Source organism: Canis lupus, chromosome 13 (assembly GCF_011100685.1).
Source record: "Canis lupus familiaris isolate Mischka breed German Shepherd chromosome 13, alternate assembly UU_Cfam_GSD_1.0, whole genome shotgun sequence".
Classification (NCBI taxonomy): Eukaryota; Metazoa; Chordata; class Mammalia; order Carnivora; family Canidae; genus Canis; species Canis lupus.
Window position 1 is genome coordinate 39,554,610 of NC_049234.1, and position 21,537 is coordinate 39,576,146.

At 49.8% G+C, this 21,537-nt stretch overlaps 1 protein-coding gene across 14 annotated transcripts in view; it reads left to right on the top strand.

Annotated features, from left to right (window-relative positions):
- Positions 1 to 21,537, top strand: part of LIMCH1 (LIM and calponin homology domains 1) — a 298,252-nt gene that overhangs the window by 270,208 nt on the left and 6,507 nt on the right. For 3 of the 14 annotated variants that reach the window (XM_038555939.1, XM_038555941.1, XM_038555944.1), the window contains 12 exons: positions 1,520 to 1,723; positions 2,489 to 2,529; positions 5,958 to 6,038; positions 7,754 to 7,846; positions 8,915 to 9,019; positions 10,121 to 10,248; positions 11,874 to 11,995; positions 12,657 to 12,780; positions 15,483 to 15,560; positions 17,121 to 17,229; positions 19,253 to 19,355; positions 19,565 to 19,680. In XM_038555939.1, coding sequence (XP_038411867.1) covers positions 1,520 to 1,723; positions 2,489 to 2,529; positions 5,958 to 6,038; positions 7,754 to 7,846; positions 8,915 to 9,019; positions 10,121 to 10,248; positions 11,874 to 11,995; positions 12,657 to 12,780; positions 15,483 to 15,560; positions 17,121 to 17,229; positions 19,253 to 19,355; positions 19,565 to 19,596 — 1,220 coding nt within the window. In that variant the 3' untranslated portion in view covers positions 19,597 to 19,680. Of the gene's footprint in view, positions 1 to 1,519; positions 1,724 to 2,488; positions 2,530 to 5,957; positions 6,039 to 7,753; positions 7,847 to 8,914; positions 9,020 to 10,120; positions 10,249 to 11,873; positions 11,996 to 12,656; positions 12,781 to 15,482; positions 15,561 to 17,120; positions 17,230 to 19,252; positions 19,356 to 19,564; positions 19,683 to 21,537 lie in introns of those variants that run through there. The other 11 variants (XM_038555951.1, XM_038555948.1, XM_038555949.1 and 8 more) reach the window with 6 other exon arrangements.

Sequence of the window (21,537 nt, forward strand, 5' to 3'; positions counted from 1 at the left end):
TTGTCTCACATGTTTTGACAGCCTGTTACCTGTGGTAGGGCATTCTGATTTTATAAAACATGCTGTTCACTAAGGGACTTCACGTCACGTGTTACCGAAATCGAGTGATTAAAAAAAAAAAGAAGCTTAGTAGCACTAGAGCATTTCAAACATGAGTCTTTAAGATAGAATCGTATCTGGTGCACACCTGTTCTGAACTCGTCTGGTTCACGGAAGCTGGAGTGGCCGTTGCAGGCTCTGGAGACAGAAAGCCCGGGTTCGAATCCTCGCTCGTCTCCCCCCCACCAAGAGCTCCTAATCTCTCATTGTCACCTGCCAGCTGTAAAGTGGAAGTAACAGTACCACCGACTTCACAGGGGTATTGGAAGAATTAATGAAATGAGATCGACCCCACAAAAGTGTTTATTTAGCTCAAGACCTGGCCCAGAATAAGCACCAATAATATAATCTAGTCGTTTCAGAACAGTGGCAGCGGGAGTGTTAGTACAAAGCAAGATGCCAGGTGGCAATGAGCTATTCTAAATGCTCTTCTTAAGCTTGGAGTGTATGTTGTAGACTCACGGCTTAATGCGGCAATTACGGAGCGTGCCTAAGAGCCGGGGTTCCGCGCTGGCTGGTGAAGACGCGGGCGTCTGGGCTGCGGCCTGCAGCGCCTGGGTGGGTCTGGGCCGGGGCCGGGGGGTTCGCATTTCTGACAAGTTCCCAAAGGCGGTGCCGAGGCTGCAGATCCAGGGGCCACACTCGGAAAACCCCTGGGAGGCATAGGATTTTGCCCAGAAACAAAAACTCAGTGGGAGTGGGAGGAGCAGGGTTCCAGGGGCAGAACAGGTAAGTGAGGGGGGCGAAAGGCGTGGCTCCGCGTGTCTGCCCCCATGCTCCGGCCGGGGCCCTACACCTGGGGCTGGGGCCACCTCTCTGCACTTCGATGACAGGGGTCCACGGGTCTGTGGTCGCGCGGAGTCCGAGGAAGCTGCACAGCTAGGACCCTGGCGCCTCCTGTCCCCTCCCCCGGGCTGTGATGGCTCCCCCGTTTTTATAGACTCACCTGTCCAGAGACTGGCTGTCGGGGCTGCTGGAGATCCGGCGGCGAGCCCCTAAACAGCACAGATTCCCCTTAAACACACACACACACGTCTTCCAATACCCTGAAAACATCAAGTACGCCTGGAGGTGACTGTCCTCTGCCCCGCGGTGTCCCGGCGGCTCGGGGCTGGCGTGGTGCAAAGACAGGTGCTCGCTCTGGAAGCCCGTGTCCTGATCCGCCCTGAGGACAGGCTTTCTTTTTTTTTTAAGATTTTCTTTATTTATTCCTGAGAGACCCAGGCAGAGGGAGACGCAGGCTCCGTGCAGGGAGCCCGATGCGGGACTCGATCCCGGGAGGACCCGGGGTCACGGCCTGGGCCAAGGCAGGTGCTCCACCGCTGAGCGCCCCCGGGCGCCCCTGGCCTGTCCCGTTTCTGTTGGTTTTCGCCCACGTCTTCAGGTTTCATGTGTTTTATTGAGATATTTTGTATTTTAGATCCACTCCTTCTCGGCGCCTGCAGCCACTACAGCCAGACCTCCTTCGGGACTGGGGAGCTCGGTCCTCCTGGCTCCTCACCCCCGTTCTCATGGTTTTCTGTCTGTTCTGTTGTGCCATCTGCTCCAGGGTCGCCTGGCGCTGCCGGCTTCCCGCTCAGAGTTCAGAACTCTTGGCGGCGCTCCCAGTTTTTCTCGCAGTCAGGTAAAATGCGTCCTGGGTAGCTTTATCTCCTTTGTGCAAAAATCCCTGTCGGGGCCGCCAATAACGTCTGGTCGTCTTCTTCATTTCTGATTTCGGGGGGAAAAATGCTCATTTCCGACACACAGTTAGCAGAGAGCGAGTTCTTTGATGCCAGTACCACGTAGACTGAAATTGGAAGGAAATTCATAGTTTTCTTTGATTTTGAAAATCTGAAGAAATAATATTCGACTTTCTTTAAAAAAACAAACAAAAAAACAAAAAACAAAAAAACAAAATATAAGCGTTCAAACTCGTTTTTTGTCCTTTTTTTTTTTTTTTTTTTTTTTTTTTTTGCCAAGGATAGAAGCATTTACCAGGAACTGGTAATGGTTCTCTTGTTAACTGTGTCCCTCTGTCTACTTCCCGGATGTCTGGCCTCCCTCTGTGTGATGATTCTCCGCGTCAGACAGTGAGGGAACCAGGCGAGCCAGCCGCAACGCAGGGGCCTTCAACACTAGCACCTGTCGTTTTTGCTCCTAGAGTCTAGTACCTGGTGCTGATGGATGGGCTCGGTCATACTACGCTGGTCCTATAACTCCTTTTGGTGATGGGTACAAATTGCTTCAAGGGTGTGCTTCATTAATGATTTTCTAATGCTCTCGGCTTACCAAAAAAATTGATCGGAGGCTCACCTAGCAACCGCGCTCCACCCCGAGGACCAAAACTAAATACTGTTAGAAGCTGCTCACGTCGTGATCTTTTCTTTTTTTCTTTCTTTCCTTACAGTGGATTCTCCAGGCAGTGAAAAGTCTCCTGTAACTACTCCTGTAAGTAGCTCATCTTAAGGAATAAGATCTTGCATATAGTGTGATTTTATTCTTATTTTTTTTATTTTTTTATTTTTTTTAGTAAATTTATTTTTTATTGATGTTCAATTTGCCAACATATAGAATAACACCCAGTGCTCGTGCCCTCAAGTGCCCCCCTCAGTGCCTGTATTTATTTATTCATGAGAGACACGGAGAGAGAGAGGCAGAGACACAGGCAGAAGGAGAAGCAGGCTCCATGCAGGGAGCCTGACGTGGGACTCAATTCCGGGACTCCAGGGTCACACCCTGGACCAAAGGCGGCGCTAAACCACCGAGCCACCCAGGGATCCCCTGTAGTGTGATTTTAATGTATAAAGTATTTGTTTTGCTTAAAGAAGATTCGATCAAAAATGGGCTCTAAATGATCGTAAAAGAATAATGAAAAAGTCACGTGTAATGCTGTCGGGTGAAATTCGAATACAGATGTGGATGATCACTATGCAGAGTCGTGATCACGCCCAGAAACAAAACGGTGAGTGAGTCAGGAAAGTAAAATTCCATGAAGGTGATGATAGGAATTAGTAGTAGAACCTGCAACTTCTATAAGCGCTCAAGATCTTTTTTTTTTTTTTTTTTTTTTAACTGAGGACAATACTTGTCCATGGGCGGACGGTTCCCACCCAGAACTCTCTGGGCGACCCAAGCTGTCCTTGTGACGCTCCTTCCCACAATCAATGTCTTGGATAGTGTTGACTGTACCTTTAGCTTTCAATTTTTTATTCTGATGGTACCTAAAAAAAAGAATTTGCAGAAAGTCAACCTGAAGACACATGATGCTGTAGAAACCGCTGGCGGCCGAATTGCATGTGCACGCTCTGTGCAGACCTAACTCCTCCCTGGACTGAGTGCTCCCGGTGCTGGGCCTGTCGCCGGGCTCACCCTCTGAAATTCCCGCCAGATTTGGAGACTTCCTCTGCACAGCCGCCTGTAGTGCAGGAGCCCCCGGGTGAAGCGGCATCCTCACGGAGGTGCCCCCGGATTCCAGCATTTCCTAGCATGTGACCCTGCAGATGTTACGTGACCTTTTTGAGCCTTACGTTCCTTGATTGTGCAAAGAAGAGGTCATCCCTCCCTTAAGGGTGCTGTGAGCTTTCGCGGGTGTGATGACATGAAGCCTCGAGGACAGTGCCTGACCCGGAATGAATCCTCCTTGGTGGTGAAGGCCCCCCAGAGCCAAGAGCAGCTCTCGTCTACAGGTGATGTGTCTCCCTTTGGGAATTCCTGAGTGTCCTTGCAGGACGGGGAAGGGTCTCAGGACCCTCAGTATTTCCAGCCACCTGCAGCCAGGACGGGGAACCTGCAGCTGAGTGCACCGTGGTGGACGGGAGCCCCCGGAAGGACCCCACAGCTGGTACCCACAGCACGGGCGTGAGATCTGCAGACAAGCTCCAAGAGGGAGGGAGCACTTGACCGCGGGGGACTCGGACCCCGTTCAACGCCCGAGGCCCTGGGGCCCGAGCCTATGACGGGGGAGGAGAGCGTGCACAGCATGAAGTGGCTCCATCCCGGATTCAGCGTCACCGCAGGCCCCAGCGTGGAGGCCCGGGGACACGTGGGGGGCGGGGATGCGGATGTGTAGACAGACAAGACTCTAGGACCAAGTGGGCTCAGCGCGCCCGGTCTTCTCTAGCACCTCTCGTGTTTCTTCTGCAGCAGCTGCAGCAGCGTCCCCAGCGTCAGGGCCCCACACCCACCGCCCACTGCACACTCAGGTGTGAACTCCACAGGGCCTGGGCTGCAGGTACCCCACCTGGCCCCCGACAGGGCTCAGCGGGGAGTCACCTGCAGAAGGGGCGGGATCACCTTTCCTCTGCATCTGACCCTAAAAACCCTCAGGGTTTCCCCGTTTTCCCCAGATGTCCCAGCCCTGCGCCCCGTGTCCCTCCCTCCCCTCCCGGCTGCCTGCCTGCCGCCCTGCCTGCGTGCCCCTCACCTCTGCTTGCAGTTCCCGCCCGCCCGGAGAAGCCAGAAAACGAGAGCATTCCTCATCGATGCTCTATTCCCACCGGACTCCCTCTGGCTTTATTCACGTGACCGCATCCTTTGTCCTCAAAACACAAAGAAGGGCCGCCCTTGAGGGAGGTTCTTGGACGGTTCAGCCGCTCCTGAGGTTCCCCCCACCCCAGGTTTAGGAAATGCCAAGTGAAGCCAACCTCTAACCCACTAAGTCCAGGTCTCTTCCCTGGAATCCCATTTGGGTGACATTTTACGGTCCTGCGAGGAGACTTGGGCAATCTCGGACTATATACCATTAAGTAGCTTTTCTCCTACACGACGCGTTAGAGCCTTTGGCTTGGCATGAATCCCGTGCGCGGCATCCAGGAAATGTGTTTCCCCGCCTTGTTTGCCCACCCTTCCTTGACCTTCTGTGGGCATCATCCTGAGCAGGTGCAGGCACCCCGGCAAGAGCCTCAGCGGGGGCTCGTAAGCAGAACTACGTGAAGGTCACCACATTGATATTGTAAGGAGCCAGGCAACCCCCTGTGGGACCTCCGTTCCCAGCCTGGAGACTTCCCTGGGCCAGTCCACCCCCTGGGGGCAGGGCAGGGTGGGAGGAGGGCTGGCCCAGGCACCCCGATCAGAATGGGGGAGGTAAGGTGCCCAGCTCCTGGGGCACATGCTGGCCTTGGCAAGTCCTCCGGGTGTCGGGAGGGCCAGGCTCAGTGCCACAGGCCACAGCCCATAGGCAGGTTGCCCAGAGCCCGGCCGTGACTCCTCTTGCCCCGTGGACCTACTCAGCCACACAGGTTCTGTGACCTGCTTGCCCACTTGACTCCATGCTCCTTCTCTCATTATTCCTGCTCATTCATTTGGTGCCAAACCCACAAACACCTTTAAAAAAAAAAAAAAAAGGCTTGGGTCTGAGGTTGGCTGCGCGGGCGCCAGGCAGGGGCTCCGTGTCACCTGGGTCCCAGGGGTGCCGGAGGACGCCCACAACCTCAGCTGCGGGAGGAGCAAGAACAGCTCTCCGTGCGGCAGGCACCGCTCTGCAGAGTGCCCCGCCTGTGCGGCCCCAGACCCAGATACACAACGAGTGCCTCTCGCCCAGGAGCGTGAACCCAGATGCACAACAAGCATCTCCTCCCAGAAGTGTGAATCCGTGCAAGGGACCACTTCTGCAAGAAATGAAGCAAAAGCCTCCCATGCCGGGAGGCGTTTTCCTTAGCCCCAGCGATGTTCAGAGTCCCGCCAGCCTCTTGGAAGTCAGCCAGGGAGGGGTTAAGATTAGAAAGTGGTTTCCGTCGACCAAAGAGGGTGTTTGCGTGCAGGGGGCTCCTGCTTGGGCACGTCCATCGGGCGCCGGGCTGTAGGCCGCTGCGTCCCCCGCCCCGGGCTGCCCGGGAGGACACGGCTTAGTTCTGATCACGATTTTATTTTCTATGCAGTTCAAGTTTTGGGCGTGGGACCCAGAAGAGGAGCGCCGGCGACAGGAAAAGTGGCAACAGGAGCAGGAACGTTTGCTCCAGGTACGACTGGGCTCACGGCTTCCTTTTCTCCATTAGGTGATGCTCTCTTAGTGACCCTTGTATTAAATGGATTCTCAGCACCGCAAATGCACGGAACTAGGTCTCCTCGGGAGCTGGTGAGTCTACATCGCTCACCTTGTGCCCATGCAACATGGTGCCCTGTGTCTGGTTCCTCTCGCCGGGGAGGCGACGCTGATGAGCACAGTGAAAAAGCATTTCATTAAAACAAGCAAACAAACAAAACACCCAAGGGGGCGCCTGACTGGCTCAGTCGGTGGAGCACGTGACTATTGATCTTGGGGTTGTGAGTTCAAACCCCACTTTGGGTGCGGAGATGACTTAAAAATCTTCCCCAAAAATAAAAATGCAGGTATTGGGGGCCAACCTGTCCATGTGTCACCTCCCTAATTGCCAATCAGACTCCAGTCCAAGGAGCAGTGGGGATGAGTTACCGAAAAGCTATTTGATGGTATACACATGAAATAAAAATTTGGCCTCGGTTTTGTTCCTTAAGTGGAAATATTTGTTCCATCTTTTAGTCAAGGCTGCTATTTTTAATTCTAGGAAAGCCCTGGGAGCGTCTCCCACTCCCTGCGCTGTGCCCGTCCATCGCCCTGGGGAGGGGAGCACGTGATGTGAGCTTCTAGAGCCAGTAAACCTCAGCTGTGCTGGTGCTTCAGCTTGCGTTAAGGTTTAGAGCCTGTTTTCCTCTATCCGGAAGGGCTCCCGAGGTCCCTCTCAGAGACTCTGTAAGGTCTGATCTTGATAACAAAGCAGAGTTAAAAGCCGGCCACGGGGTGACCAACAGTGGTTTCTCCCGAGCATCATAAAAACATCAGGCTGCAGACAATCCCAATAAAGCCCTTTTGCTCCCAAGATAATGACGCCCCTGGGGATGCCTGGAGGAAGCCTCACTGCCTTCCCCAAGGGGATAAAGGATAAAGAGGATAAAGGACTCGTGTTGGCCCCAGAGAGAGAGAGCGGACCATAGTCAGGCTGGGACCTCTGGCCGCATGGGGTTCACCAGGGATGCCTCCGTCTCGGCTGCGTCGGGGGCACCATCCCCGAGGCGTCCAGGGGTGTCGGCTCTCATCGTGACCATTAGAATCTTAATATCCATGTCTTCATTTCTTCTGGTCACCTCTCCGGGGGACCCCAGTCACATTTTCAAAGCCACCCTTACTCAGCTGATCATCATCTTGTCTACTGTGACCCTTTCTGCACCATGGGTCTCGTAAACCTACAAGGTTCTGTTTGGTTGGTTGGTTGGTTGGTTGGTTGGTTGGTTGGTTGGTTTTTATCTTGCCTTTTATCCAACTCTCTCAATACCAACGTATTTCTGTCCGCGAAGTAACAGAACTTACCCCTCGAGAGCCTGGTCGACCCAAACCGTAGGCTTAGCTCACCTCCTGGGACAAAAGCCAAGCTAAGGAAGACCTTAGGGTCTTTTTGGTCTGTCTTTTCTCTGCATAAGCCAGCGTCCACTCAGGTACCTGGAGAATGCCAAGCACAGAAGACCCTGTCCCGGTCAGGGCTCCCATGCCCTAGCCCGTTGGGGTGCCCCAAAGTGGCATTGCCCTTGCGCGGCGTGAGAGGGTCGGACGCAGACTGCTGTCGCACGAAGTTGGTCCTGTGATGTCTTGTGTTTGGGGTGGGGGGGGTCCCAGTGGTCTGTGCAACGTCCGTTCACGAGCCTTCTGGAAATTCTGTAACAGGAGAGATACCAGAAGGAACAGAACAAGCTGAAGGAAGAGTGGGAAAAGGCCCAGAAGGAGGTAGAGGAAGAGGAACGCAGATACTACGAGGAGGTAGGGGGTCCCAGGAAGGAATTTGACCCGTGGCTCTGACGCCTCAGTTTCCCGGTGGCATCGGCAGCGTCTCACTGTCCTTCTTGCACCTCGGCCCCGTGGGCTTCCTCAAAGAGTCTAGTCCCAGGGCTCGGGGAGACCACAGGCCCCAGGCCTGGAGGGTGGGAAGGGCATTCAGGTCACGGGCGGGGACGCCAGGGCCTTCAGGGTCTACTGGAGGGCCTTCGGGTCTCCAGTAGAGGCAGGGTCCTCATTTGCCTTGGGGAGGCGGCCTGGGAGCCCGTGTGTTTGCTCAGGAAGCCAAGTTTGCTGGGAGTGAATTGAATTTCGAGACGATGATTTTGACATTGAGGCTAAGTGAGTCCTTAACCACCGCGTTCACGATACGATACTAAAGAGATCTGGAGGGAGGAGAATTTGGTTTTGTTTGTCTCATCTTTTTTTTTTTTTTTTTTTTTTTAGATGAACACACCAGACCACAGTAGAGAGTTGGAAGGGAGCTCTATTTAATGTGTATTATCTAAAATTTGTTCATGACTAATTTTGTTGTGAATTTATCTTCAGTAGTTTTTGTGCATAATCTGATCCCTGAAAGCATTTCTAATTAGGCCTCTTGAATCGGACTAAGTAATTTGCAAAAGACTTTGTTTTTTCCAAATTAAATGCTAATTTCTAAATTATGGCCCATAGAAAGTGTTATCTGATTTACATGCTTTTAGAAAATAAGACACACACACCCTTTTTTTTAATGCCCTGCTGGTTTGCACATAATCCAATGGGTTTTTTTGGAGGTTTTGTTTTTGTGGGTTTTTTTTTTTTTTAGTTCCTTAATGCAATTTTCCTCTTGACAAATGTCAAGAGATTTTATTTTATTTTATTTTATTTTATTTTATTTTTTATTTTATTTTGTTTTATTTTATTTTATTTTATTATTTTTATTTTTTATTTTATTTTTTATTTTATCTTATATTATTTTATTTATTTATTTATTATTTTTATTTTATTTTATTTTATTTTATTTTATTTTTTTATTTTTCCCCTTTCACCAACTACTATCCTTCCCTTTAGGAGCGCAAAATAATTGAAGACACTGTGGTTCCATTTACTCTTTCTTCAAGTTCTGCAGACCAGCTGTCTACGTCCTCCTCTGTGACCGAGGGCACCGGGACAGTGGTGAGACCTTAGATTAAAATCAATCTGTGAAATAAATAAACCTAAAGAGAAGTACATAACAACAAGGCAACTTTCCCATCAGTTTGAGTCCGGGACTAGGCTATTCCCCTAGAGTCAGCCGCTGTGTGGCCCTTGGACCAGGCATTGTCACTGCCATGGCCAGGCTCTGAGTCATTTCCTGGGGAGCAGGGAAATCATTACTGGGGCCCGATCTGCTCCCACGGCCTGGCCACCGAAGTCTCTGCACTGGCTGGAGACATCCTGGTTAGTGGAACCATGTGCTGCAACATCCCCCTGACCGCCCATCATTCACTCATTCAACAGACGTGTGTCCCTGTCGGCCACACCGTGTGTTCCTTTGCACCGGATGATAGCAGCGGGGGGCCAGCATCATACCCCCACCAGCTCTGCGCAAGCTGCCTCCAGCCCACTCTTAAAATCCCATGTGAAATTTATATGCATCTTCATGGGCTGCTGGGAGCGCAGAAAGGGTGGTCCACCTCCATCTCCCCCAAGTCGGGTTGTGAAGATACCGAACAAAAGTCACACGGAGACTGGAACAGTCTGTAATCTGCATTAAAAAAAAAAAAATAGGCACTCGAAAGCCATTGCTCCTAAATGAATACTCCGATGGCTTTGTTTTATTTTGAAGGGTGGTTTTCTAACCAGCTCTCTTCCGTGATGACTTTCAAGAGAGATCCAGATTATACATTTATTTTAGATCATTGGAAATCCGTTACTCTTCAGTTAGTCTGGACGGTTGTGCTTTACGTTGTAGGCACTGTGATTGGAAAAAAGTGTTTCAAATATCCCACGGCCGGAGAATAGTGTTTTCTAGTGTGTTTAAAAATTATATTCAGGGGCGCCGGGGTGGGTCCGTTGATTAAGCCTCTGCCGACTCTTGGTTTCGGCTCAGGTCGCGATTTCGCGGGTTGTGGGATGGAGCCCCGTGTTGGGCTCCACGCTGAGCAGGGAGTCTCCTTGAGGTTCTCTCCCTCCCCCGTCCCTCCCGTAGCGTGCACCTGTGTGCGCAGGCACATTCCTTCTCTCTGTCGCAAATAGATAAATCATGTCCAATATTATCTTTGTTTTCTCAATTAGAGTAAGATGGACTTGGAAAATTGTCGGGAGGAAGAACAGGAGACAAAACAGAAGAAGCCACTCCGGGGGGACGACAGTGATTTAATGCCTAAGACTAGGGAAGATCACCCCCTGGAGGGAAAGGGCAGGTATGGACTGTCTCGGGCCGTCCTCGTAACTGCGCGGCGAGGCCTGTCTGCTCCCCAGGAAGGGGACCCGTTTCTAATGCGCATCACATTCAACTTCGAAACTATCATTCCTGTGCCACGTTGTGTGTTGCCCCCAACACATTCTGAGATCTCTGAAGTCAGTCTTTATGATACGAATCATCTTATGTTTAAATAGGTGAGATCTTTTTCAAGTTAGGGGAGATCGTATAGACCATCAAAGGAGCACGTTGTCACTTGAAAGCCCAGATCTAAGTATCGTTCACCTGAAACAGTGAACGTGTCCCGAGGGACAGAGGTTGCAATGAGGCCCTGGGGTCCTACCCACCGTGGGTTGACTGTGGGCCTGGCTTCTGCCGTCAGTGTCCTCTGCGCTGCGAGAAGCCACATTTACTCTGGGTGACAGTATAAAGGATAACTAACAAATGGATCGGTCGTAGATCCATCACCATCACCCCACCCCGCGGGGTTCCCGCATGTTCCTCGGGAGAGCCAAACAGGGTATCTAGAAGCCTCTGGATCGTTCAGAGCTCGCTCAAACCGGAGCGGAATCTGGTTGCAGCTCTGGCGTATGGTGGACTTACCGATGCCACCCTGTGCCTAACCTGTGAGGGACCCACAGAACCCCAAGCAGCTGCCAGTACCCTGCCTCCTTTATGAGTTCTTTAGGAGACAGTTCTTTACGAAGCAGATGTTTGCTTCCAGGGCTCTGAGACGCCCAACAGATGTTGGCAAGTGTGCAAACATATGCACACCTGCACGTCCACCAGTCTGCATGCCTACACACGTGTGTGCACACAGCATCCTCAGAGAGACCCAAAGACACGAAGGGCCAAGTGCCATTTTTCCAAGACTGTCCAATTTGAAAGTTTGGCTGGAGGCCGAGCTCTTCTAGTGGGATCTGCTCTGAGCATCCTCCTGCATCCATCAGCTGGAGGACCGGGTGAGTGGTGACCCCAGGAGCCCCGGGTCCATGTCCAGAGTCTGCAGAGCCTTTGCAATAAATAGCACATCCATTTCCAGTTGGCACTATTGAAAGAAACTTCCCAGTTTCATGAAACAAAAGCCGCTAGTCAGGAATGTTTGAATGGAGCTGCTAAGCCTTGTATGTGACGTTTTGCTGCCCCTCCAGACAGTCCCTGTTATCTCCAGAAACTTTGTTTTTCCCAAAAACTTTTTTTTTCCTCCTCCCTTTACACACAGAAGCTCCTGCAAGGCCAGTGAATTCGCATGGGCTGACCAAATCCTGCGTGGCCCAAGTGGTCTCTACGATGAGTCCCTCTCTTGTGAAAATCCGGGAGATCCCAGTTAGCTCCGACCTCCCTTGAAATGATCAGAATGAAGAGCTGTCTGGACAGGGAGATGGAGAAGACATCAGAAATGATGGTCTCTCAAGCTGATTAAATTGATGGATAGTGGAAAATGTGTACAACTTTCCAGGACTTTAAATCTGGTTTAAAATGAAAAGAATAAATACACACGCAGTTAGTCCCATTTGTTTTTCAAATTGTAGCTGGAACTTCCAGGCCCGAAGGGATAGGGTGAGCTTACCACCCAGTTCAGTTGTTTCCATCTGTGTTCTGAAATATACTTGTTTATCCTAACAGCCTAACTCAAGGGGCCTTGGCTCCTTCTAAGAATCCTGGATCGAAAGGAGTCCATCAGGACCATCAGCTGGATGCAGAAACGGGGGCCCTCCGCTGCGGGATGAACTCCCAGCTAGCTCAGGGTAAGAATGGGTGTTTAAACCCAATAATTAAATTATTATAATTCCCCCCAAACACAGTTCAGACACGTATGACCTCTCCCGGCTGCAAGCTTCTCTTGTAGCTGATGCTGCACAGTACAGGGAGTAGAGTCCCACCAGCGTGGGCCCACAAAGCGCACGAACCCACCATGAGAGAGCAGGCATTAAACAAAGCAGGCTTTCAAGAAAGATGATATACAGGGCCGCTGGGGGGCTCAGGAGTGAGCATCTGCCTTCCGCTCAGGCCATGACCCCAGGGTCCCGGGATCGAGTCCTGCTCAGGCTCCCTGCAGGGAGCCTGCTTCTCCCTCTGCCTGTGTCTCTGCCCCTCTCTATCTCTGTGTGTCACTCATGAATGGATAAGTAAAATATTTTAATCTAAAAAAGATGACATATGCACACTGGCTATCATTGATCCAGGTGATTCTGATATCATTAGAAGCATGCCAGAACAGACTGGTGAAAAGTAAATCACGCAAAATTTTTCTTTAATAAAACTGGCCAGAGCTTGTTTAAATAAATAAATAAAAAATAAATAAATAATAAATAAATAAATAAATAAATAAATAAGATGACATACAAAGCACTAGGGTGATGTCACTGAACACTGAGTTTGTGTTCTTTATTCTTTACTTGGCCTTAGATCCACCCCAGAATACGCAGGTATCAAACCCACCAATGCACGTTTTAGAAGATGTGAAGCCAAAAACGCTCCCTTTGGATAAAAGCATTAACCATCAGATTGAGTCACCGAGTGAGAGACGGAAGTGAGTAGCCAATAAGATGCATGTGGAATTCCTTCGTTTGTGTGTTTTTAATTTATTGACTAAGAATGGGAAGAAAGAGTGTGAGATGGCGAGACGGCAGCAGTCTTTTTGTGCTTCTCTCCGTTGACGCCGAGTGATCGGATGATAAGTGTTTATGGGTGTTCGAGACAGTCTTCCTGGCAACTAAGCATGCACACTGATTTTTATCAGTTTGCAAGAGCAAAGTAATGTTTTTAACCTTCAGATCTGAACATTTGGGAGGAATGTGCAGGTCTGTTGTATTAGCGATTTATTGAAGTGAGTTAAATTGTCTCAGAGCCTGTTGACAAATGTTTTTTGAAAAAACAGAGATAAATGAGAAAAAAATGTTTTTCTCTCATTTACATGCTCTCCCATTAAGCAATACCTCCAGGCTGTATTCTTATTTTGTAAAAAACTGTATTATTTTACAATAAGCGTAGTTCTTATCATTTTTGAGGCATTTCAATATGTAATAGGCACTGTGTCAAAGGGTTTACATATCTCTCCCCTTTTTTATAGACATTAATTCACTGAACTCTTCCAATAACTTTACTGGGTTGTTGTTTCCATTTAGAGATGAGAGCATTGAGGCTCAAGGAAATTAAATAACTTATCCAAAGTACTTGACTGCCTAAGTGGTAGAGGAAGTCAAAATGAACCCATCGTTCCATGATAAGATCATATTTGGGCCAGAGGTTTCTTGTAATCAGTTTTTAACATATATAATAACATCCATGACAGTCATGATACATTGACCAATCAATGTAGAGCTAGACCACCTGGCTTCAAGCTTTGACTCTGCCACTTGCCTACATTGGACTCTAAGCAAGTTACTTGATCTTCCTCTGCCTCAGTTTCCTCATGTATAAAGTGAGAATAATCTTAGTACCCTCCTAGGGTTTTGTGCATGGCAAATGATAGGTGCTATATAGTGTAGGTGGTAGTGGTGAGAATGCAAGTAGTGGTGCTGCTGCTGCTGATGGTGCTGGTGATGATGATGGTGATGGTGTTGGTGATGATGGTGCTGGTGATGCTGGTGATGATGCTGGTGATGGTGATGCTGGTGATGCTGGTGATGGTGATGATGCTGGTGATGGTGCTGATGCTGGTGATGGTGCTGGTGATGATGATGGTGATGATGCTGGTGATGGTGCTGGTGATGGTGGTGATGGTGATGGGATGGTGATGATGCTGGTGATGGTGATGATGATGGTGCTGCTGCTGCTGATGGTGATGGTGATAGTGATGGTGATAATGCTGGTGATGGTGCTGGTGCTGGTGATGATGCTGGTGCTGGTAATGGTGCTGGTGATGGTGCTGGTGATGATGATGATGATGGTGATGGTGCTGGTGATGATGCTGGTGCTGGTGATGATGCTGGTGATGGTGGTGATGGTGCTGGTGATGATGCTGGTGCTGGTGATGATGATGGTGCTGCTGCTGGTGATGGTGCTGGTGGTGCTGGTGATGGTGGTGGGAGGGGGATGGTGATGATGGTGACAATGATGGTAATGGTATAATGATGGTGATGGCGGTGATGACTTGTTTTATGAGTTCATCTTTCTACCTTGTTTAGTTACACTTTTTTTATCAATTTAGTGTTTGAACCATTTCCCCTTATCGCTTATGTCCATCCTATTTTATTACTATATGTCCTGATGACACTCAAAATTAATAGAAGGTAAAATCGCATAGAAGTAATCATTATTATCTTGATTACTGCTCTGATTTTCAGCCTTTTCAAAGACAATGTACTTACCCTGTATATGAGTACATTGGTACGTGAGTACCTCCGGGTATATAGTCTGATCCCCTGGAGGAGACAGGCTCTGCCTGAGAAGGGAGGTTGGAGCAGGCAGGGGCTCAGGGAGTCGTTCTGAAGGCAGTTCAAGGACCGACGCACTCGTGCCCTGTTCACTTCTGTGTTGGCATTTCTCTTTTCCTCCTTCTTTTCTGTGTTCTGTCCCTTTCTTCATAAATGAAGTTAACTCCTAAAAGCAAGAGCCCAGAGCAGGCTCACAGCCACCACGAGCAGGGCTTAGGGGCAGGCTCAGCCCAGGTACCCCCACAGAGCACCTGTAAAACCCTTGTGATGCCTTCTGGCTGGGGGCCGTTCTGCGGTGTGGATGTTCATGACACAGCAGTCACTGAATGTTTTGAACATGACCCCTAATCAGAGGTACCCGTGATGGACTCATTGGTAGGGATCGAAGCCACCTGGTGGCAACAATACCTCCTTTAAGATCTGCCCTTTAGCTCTGGGCTCCTTTAAAGAGCATCTTCCTGTATCCCTCCTCATCTCTCCCCACCCGCCCAGTCCCTAAGTTTTATATCTAACCCAGCATGCAAAGGTAACTAGCAAAGGACCTTGCAAAAAAAAATAAATAATAAAGATTAGAAAGGTATTTGATCTTTTCTCTCCAGCTGTGCTGTGCCAGCCTGGCTTTGATATTGTACAGCCAGTGCATATACAGTCTTTGCTAGGTGGAATGGCTGGTGGGTTTTTTTTGTTTGTTTGTTTTTCATAAAAAATTACCACTAGGACGTTCTGTTGTTTTTTGTTTGGTCACCAAGGAAGTGGGTTTTTTTTGTTCTGTGTGGTTTTGATCCAAAATGTCTTTTCTTGTGGGATGGGCTTCTCTTGACTCCTCATAATGTTTGGCTCCTTTACCGTGTTACAGGAAAAGCCCTCGAGAGAATTTCCAGGCCGGGCACTTGTCCCCCTGCTCTCCCACCCCTCCTGGCCAATCACCAAACAGGTACAAGAGCTTAGAGAGCCTTTCTGAGGCCGCGTGGTTTTGCCTGGAGGCTGCTGAGCGTGGTTTCGGCCAAATTCGTGCTTGCCAGATGATTTTGAGTGAATCGTTGTGCTCCCTCTCTTCCTAGTCCCGCACACGGGCCGGAGGAAGGGACACGTCCCCCCATCCGCCTGCAGATTTGCACAGCCCGTGATAGAAAAAGCCCAGTGCATGATGTTGGCACGGCTGTGGCCATGGGGCTTTAATTACATTGTGCAGAACCTGCAATCTAATAATAAAACCCACTAGACAATTGCCGGGCTCCTCTGCCGGCGCCTTTCCCTCCAAGTTTGCCCAGTCCTTCTGGGCAGGGTCTGCTGATGGCTCTTACAGTGGCCCGGGGGGGCTGGCCACGAAACTCCATCCTTCCCTTACCCCACTCAGGCTCGGCCGTGATGGCTTCTGGACATTAATTGGGCCCCATGATATTCTTAAAAGCTGCCTGAGTTCCCATTCACTGGAGAGACAAAGTAGTGGCTACTCAGAGGTTTTCTTTGATTTGGAAATTTCATTTTACTACCGGATAAGAGGGAAATCCTAAGATGCAGAGTTTGCTCAGAGCAACTCTTCCCCTTTTCTCTTTTCTTCCTTTCTGTTTCTTCGGTTCCTCTGTACCCTGTCGGCTTTTGGATGAAATTGCATATTTTTAAACGGCCTGTGTAATTCCGAGAGCTTTCCAGACAGTCTGGCATCGTGACGATGTGCCCTTAGCTGTGGGAAAGCTGCCTTGGAGACTGGCAGTCAGTCCGCGGGGCCGGGTTCTAGTCCAGTGTAGGCCCCGTCGTGGGGGCTGCAGGGGGCCGGGGGCGGGGGGCGATGCTGCTGTGCCCTCCAGGCACTGACGGCTCAGAGAGGCAGCAGGTGCCCAGATCATGGAGTCACCGAGCGGTCGCACTACAAGAGGTGGTGGGTAGGGACCCAACTAATCCAATCCCCTCATTTTAACAGTAAAAGGAAAAACCCGGAGTGGGTTCCTCCCACCAGATCCTAGACCTTGATGACAGCAGGGAGTGGCCCCATGTCTGCCTGGCACCTATTGGGCTACGTCACAGTTGCCTCTCTATGTTTCAACCACGACTTCTCTTTTAATACATAAAAAGAAACGCCCTAGCGGGCCAGTGAACCGATTATAGAAAATTTCAAAGCAACGTTGAAACCTTAGGAATGCTAAAGCTGATTACCTTTTAGGACTTAAGAAAACATATGATAAATGCATTGAATCATTGTCAAGGCGTTTAATTGCTGTGGTTGAGAGACGCGACGTAGGCTTCTTAGAACATATGACAGAGAGACAGACCGACACCGCAAATCCCATGCCACAGCAGACGCCTGTTGCATCGGGTCGTGCATCTCATTCGCGACTTGTCCCTAATGCCTGATTCCTGCAGCTCCACTCGGGATGTAAACGTTCTTCAAATCCACGCTCTGGTTTGTTTTTCTGCATGAGGTCACGCGTTAGTGCGCTAGACCAACTATACTCTAAATGGACGTTTTATCTCCACGTCTGTGTCGAACCTATAGGTCGATCAGCGGGAAGAAGCTGTGCTCGTCCTGTGGGCTCCCCCTGGGGAAGGGAGCGGCCATGATCATCGAGACGCTGCAGCTCTACTTCCACATCCAGTGCTTTCGGGTACGTGCGCGCCGCTCTCCCTGCACGTGGCTCTGCGCGGAGACCTCGCCTCCCGGAAATCCTGCCGGCCTTCGTGAGGCCCGGGCGGCACGGGTGTCTGCAGAGCCCGCCCTTCGGGATGAAGCCCCTCCCGCGCGTCCATCTGGGGTGTCAGGTGACAAGGGGCCAAGGGCGCGTGCTGGCCGGCGGCAGGAGCGGGGCCTGGTCACCGCCGAGCCTGGGAAGGCCGCGTGCATTTATGTGGAACGTCACGACTTTGTGGCTTCTGACACTCCTGTGACGTTGCATCAGAGTTTTTTGTCTTTGACCTAATGGAAGACTTCCTGCCAACTAAGTGGTTGATGGCCCGTTGCAGAATTGTAGGCGTCCGGCGAACACGCGCGTAACCACGATTGGGTGTCCCCGTCGCCCGGACCAGCTCAGTGGCTCATGTGACAGTCCTTACTGAGCCTTTCGTGGTCCTTTATCGCTCACTTGCTTGTTTAATTATCATCTCCTCGAATAAACCGCCACCTCCGTAAGGGCAGAGGCCACATCCGTCCAGCTCACCGCCATTTCCTGCGATCCCCGCAGAGATCGTGTCAGTAGTTTTCGGTGAATCAAATAATCAATAAACTGAAAATGGGGAGGCCTAGACCCTAGTCCCACATCTCCTGCTAATAAGGAGGTGAACTAACAACCTCTAGCTCATTTCTTTTTTTTCCTCCAGCTCATTTCTTATAGAATTTACAAGCTGGACTGTTGGCGTCTCTTTTTTTTTGTCTCACCCGTGGACACAATTCAAGTTGTTAATACCTAATTCTGAAGCTAAACCTTGAATTCTGGATAAGAGTCACTTTTTTCTAACGTGCTTTCTTTCCCCCCACCCCCCTCTCTAATTTTGTTGTGTTTCTTTGTTGGTAGCTTTTTCAGCTACAAACTAAACTTGTGTGGGTGAAAAATAAGCCCCACTTTACCTATAAACCCACAGAAAGTGAACAAAGTCCTAAAATTATTAATTTAATGGTATCCGTGATGACTGGAAAGCAAGACTCATCATGGGCAAAACACAACCCGGGTACTTAATCAGACTCAATTTATCGATATTCTCATTGTGAAATGAAGCTGGACAGTGTGTGTCCCTAAATTGTCTGGAGGTGTCTTAAGGCTCAAACTATGTGCTTCTTAGACATTTCCTGGAATTGCCAAGATTCTGTGTCCCAATACCACAGTTTGTTCTTAGAGACCCTCCCTGGACTTGAGATAATGCGGATGGCAGAGAGTCTTTGCCATTTCTCACGGGATTCGGAGACTTGCCTCCTTGGCTGTCGAGGCCTTTGTTCGCTCCCCTGATTCCTGTCCTGGAGCTGATGCGACGCGTTAAGGCGCATCGCCTCCCAGATTGAGCCCCTGCCCCAGTGAGGTCAGTGGAGCCTAGAACCCGGAGGAGGCCTCCCCGGGCCACTGCTGACCTCGCAGCGAGAGGCTGGGGCTGGTTCTCCTCCCCCGAGCGGGGTCCCAAGCCCCCACGGAGGCTGACCTCTGCCACCTGCCCTGCTGCTGCCATCAGGCCTCCTCCTGCACCCGGGCAGACTTTGCTGAGGTCTCTTCTGTTCCCAGTGGATTTGTCGCTCCAGGTGTCCCTGCTTTTGATGCAGAAGTGGAGGACAGAGCAGCTGACCCGGTGGGACTGGGCAGCATTTCTGGGAAGCGTTTAAGGGTGGCCCACAGACGGGTTTCAGCAGATCATCACTGGCCAGGCGTTTACTTAAAACCACTAGATTGTCTCTGTTTGAAGTAGTTGTTCCGCGTTGGCTGAGCCGTCCCGTCTTGACCCGGGCTCGGCCTGAGACCACCGACCAGAGCCTGCGATCCAGTGTCCTTGTCTGTGAGATGCAGGGAGCAGGGGTGAAACGGCGTGAGTGAGCATGTTGTGGCTCTCGGTGCAGGACCTGCCCCTGACCGTGCACGCAGTGGAGGTGGTGGCTGTGCCCTGGTGTGGAGCACGCTTGGCCGTCTAACTTCTGTCCCTCCCGCCCCGCAGTGTGGACTCTGCAAAGGACAACTTGGGGACGCGGTGAGCGGGACAGACGTCAGGATCCGCAGTGGCCTGCTCAACTGTAACGACTGCTACCTGCGATCCAGAAGTAAGCACAGCGCTGGGCTCGGGGCCCTGGGTGGTCGCGGCGGCCGGCGCAGGACGGGAGCAACTCCTCACTGACCGGCCCCCCGGGGCAAGAGGGCCTGCGTCCAGAGGCCCTTGCCTTGCGGGAAAAGAAACCAGGAAATGAGCCCTATTTACTGCCCGTCCCTTACTGAAGTGACCACACGGTGAGGCCAAATGCTTTTTATCCAGAAAAATCCCTTGTGCCCACCGCCACGGAGTGAACACCGTAGACCAAGCCCAAGACCTCGCCCAAGCTCACCGCAGAGATTTGGGGGAGCTAGACGGAGGGTGCAGGTCCGTACCGCGCGGCTCCCCGGGGTCCCAGGAGGAAGGGCTCCCCGTGCTGCCCAACCCAGCCCCCCCAGCGTCCGTCCGTGTGCCCGGCCACCCCGGGAACCTCGCGACACGGCCAGAGCCGAGCGAGGGCCCGCTTCCCCGCGGGCTGCCCCCGGCCCTGAGGCCCCCACAGCGGGCCCTGGTGCGCCCTGACTCTCTGGCCATGGGAGGCCCATGCTGGCGTCGGGGGCCCCGGGGTGCTGCTGCCCGCTTCGGCCGCGGCTGTCCCTGGAATCCCGCTCACTGGCCGCGGGGGGAGGACTCCCCTGGCGGGCACCCCCCAGCTAGGCCGCCAGCAAATTCAGAGTCAGAATTTCTTCCTTTAAAAACCGTGGGAGTGAAGAGAGCGAGTTTGAAATTCAAGAATCTTTTTTTTTTTTTTCTCAAAGTAAGTGAAAGGACATCTTTACAGTCTTTTTTACATGGGTCTCTAAATCTGCAAGCCTGAGGATTGGAGAGTGAAATTGAAGTTGTCTTATTGCTGTGGATTTAGTAAATTCAGAGAAGTATATGCCTACTTTAATAAAATAAATGGGAAATAAGAATTAGATCACGGCAGCCCCGGGTGGCTCAGCAGTTGAGCACCACCTTCGGCCCAGGGCGTGATCCTGGGGTCCTGGGATCGAGTCCCGCGTTGGGCTCCCTGCATGGAGCCTGCTTCTCCCTCTGCATGGGTCTCTGCCACTCTCTCTCTGTGTCTCTCATGAATAAATAAATAAAATCTTAAAAAAAAAAAAGAGATCAAACACAGGTGGTTCTAATCCATGACAAACGTTGGACTTAAAGTCAAAACAGTTCCGACTTTGAGCTGCTGCCATCCAACTGAGTTATTTGTACCACATACTATATATACATACACTATATTGATATTGATTTTATATATCATTTATGATATCTATTGACATAATATGTAATATTGATATTAATTTTATACTATGTATTTTATATATATAATAGGGTATAAATAGTAAAAAAAAAAAACCCTAAACTCCATAAAATGACCAGCAAAAAATAGTATATTCTATATAATCCATAAGTATGTAAGTATACACTATACATATATAGTGTATAGTAATTAAATATATTTATTTATATTTATTTAAACTGGATTTTTATTTTTTGGTTTTGTTTTTATACATTACAATGGAAAATTAAGCCCTTTTCTCCCATATCCAAAGTGCTTTTAACTATCATCTACAAACTATACTTTCTCTATCTCCATGAACCAGATGAATGTGAATCATGGAACCAGAAGAGGGCACTGTTAGGTTGAAGGACTGTTAAGCCAGATTGGAAAACTACTGTAAATCTGAATTTCTTTCACAATTTAAAGTGTTTGGAGGATGCCAGCAGAGAATAAACCTGAACCCACCTCTGAGTGACAGTGACCTGTTTTCATCCAGATTTTTATTTTATTTTTTATTTTATTTTTATGTAAAGATTTTTTTAATTTAAATTTTATTATTTTAATTTTATTTTATTAAATATGTAAATTTTATTTATTTAGTATTTTAATTTTGTGTTTATTAAATATTATATTTTGTTTTTATATTTTATTTAGATTTACTATAGTAAATACTTATATTTACTATATTATTATGAAATATATAGTATTAAAATAAAATATTTTATTACTTCAATTTTATTTAAAGATTTTTATCTATTTGAGAGAGAGTGAGAGAGCGCATGAGCAGGGGGCAGAAGGAGAGGGAGAAGCAGACTCCCACTGAGCAGAGAAGAGCCCGACCTGGGGTTCCATCCCAGGACCCCAGGATCATGACCTGAGCCTAAAGGCAGATGCTTCACCAACTGAGCCCTAGATGCCC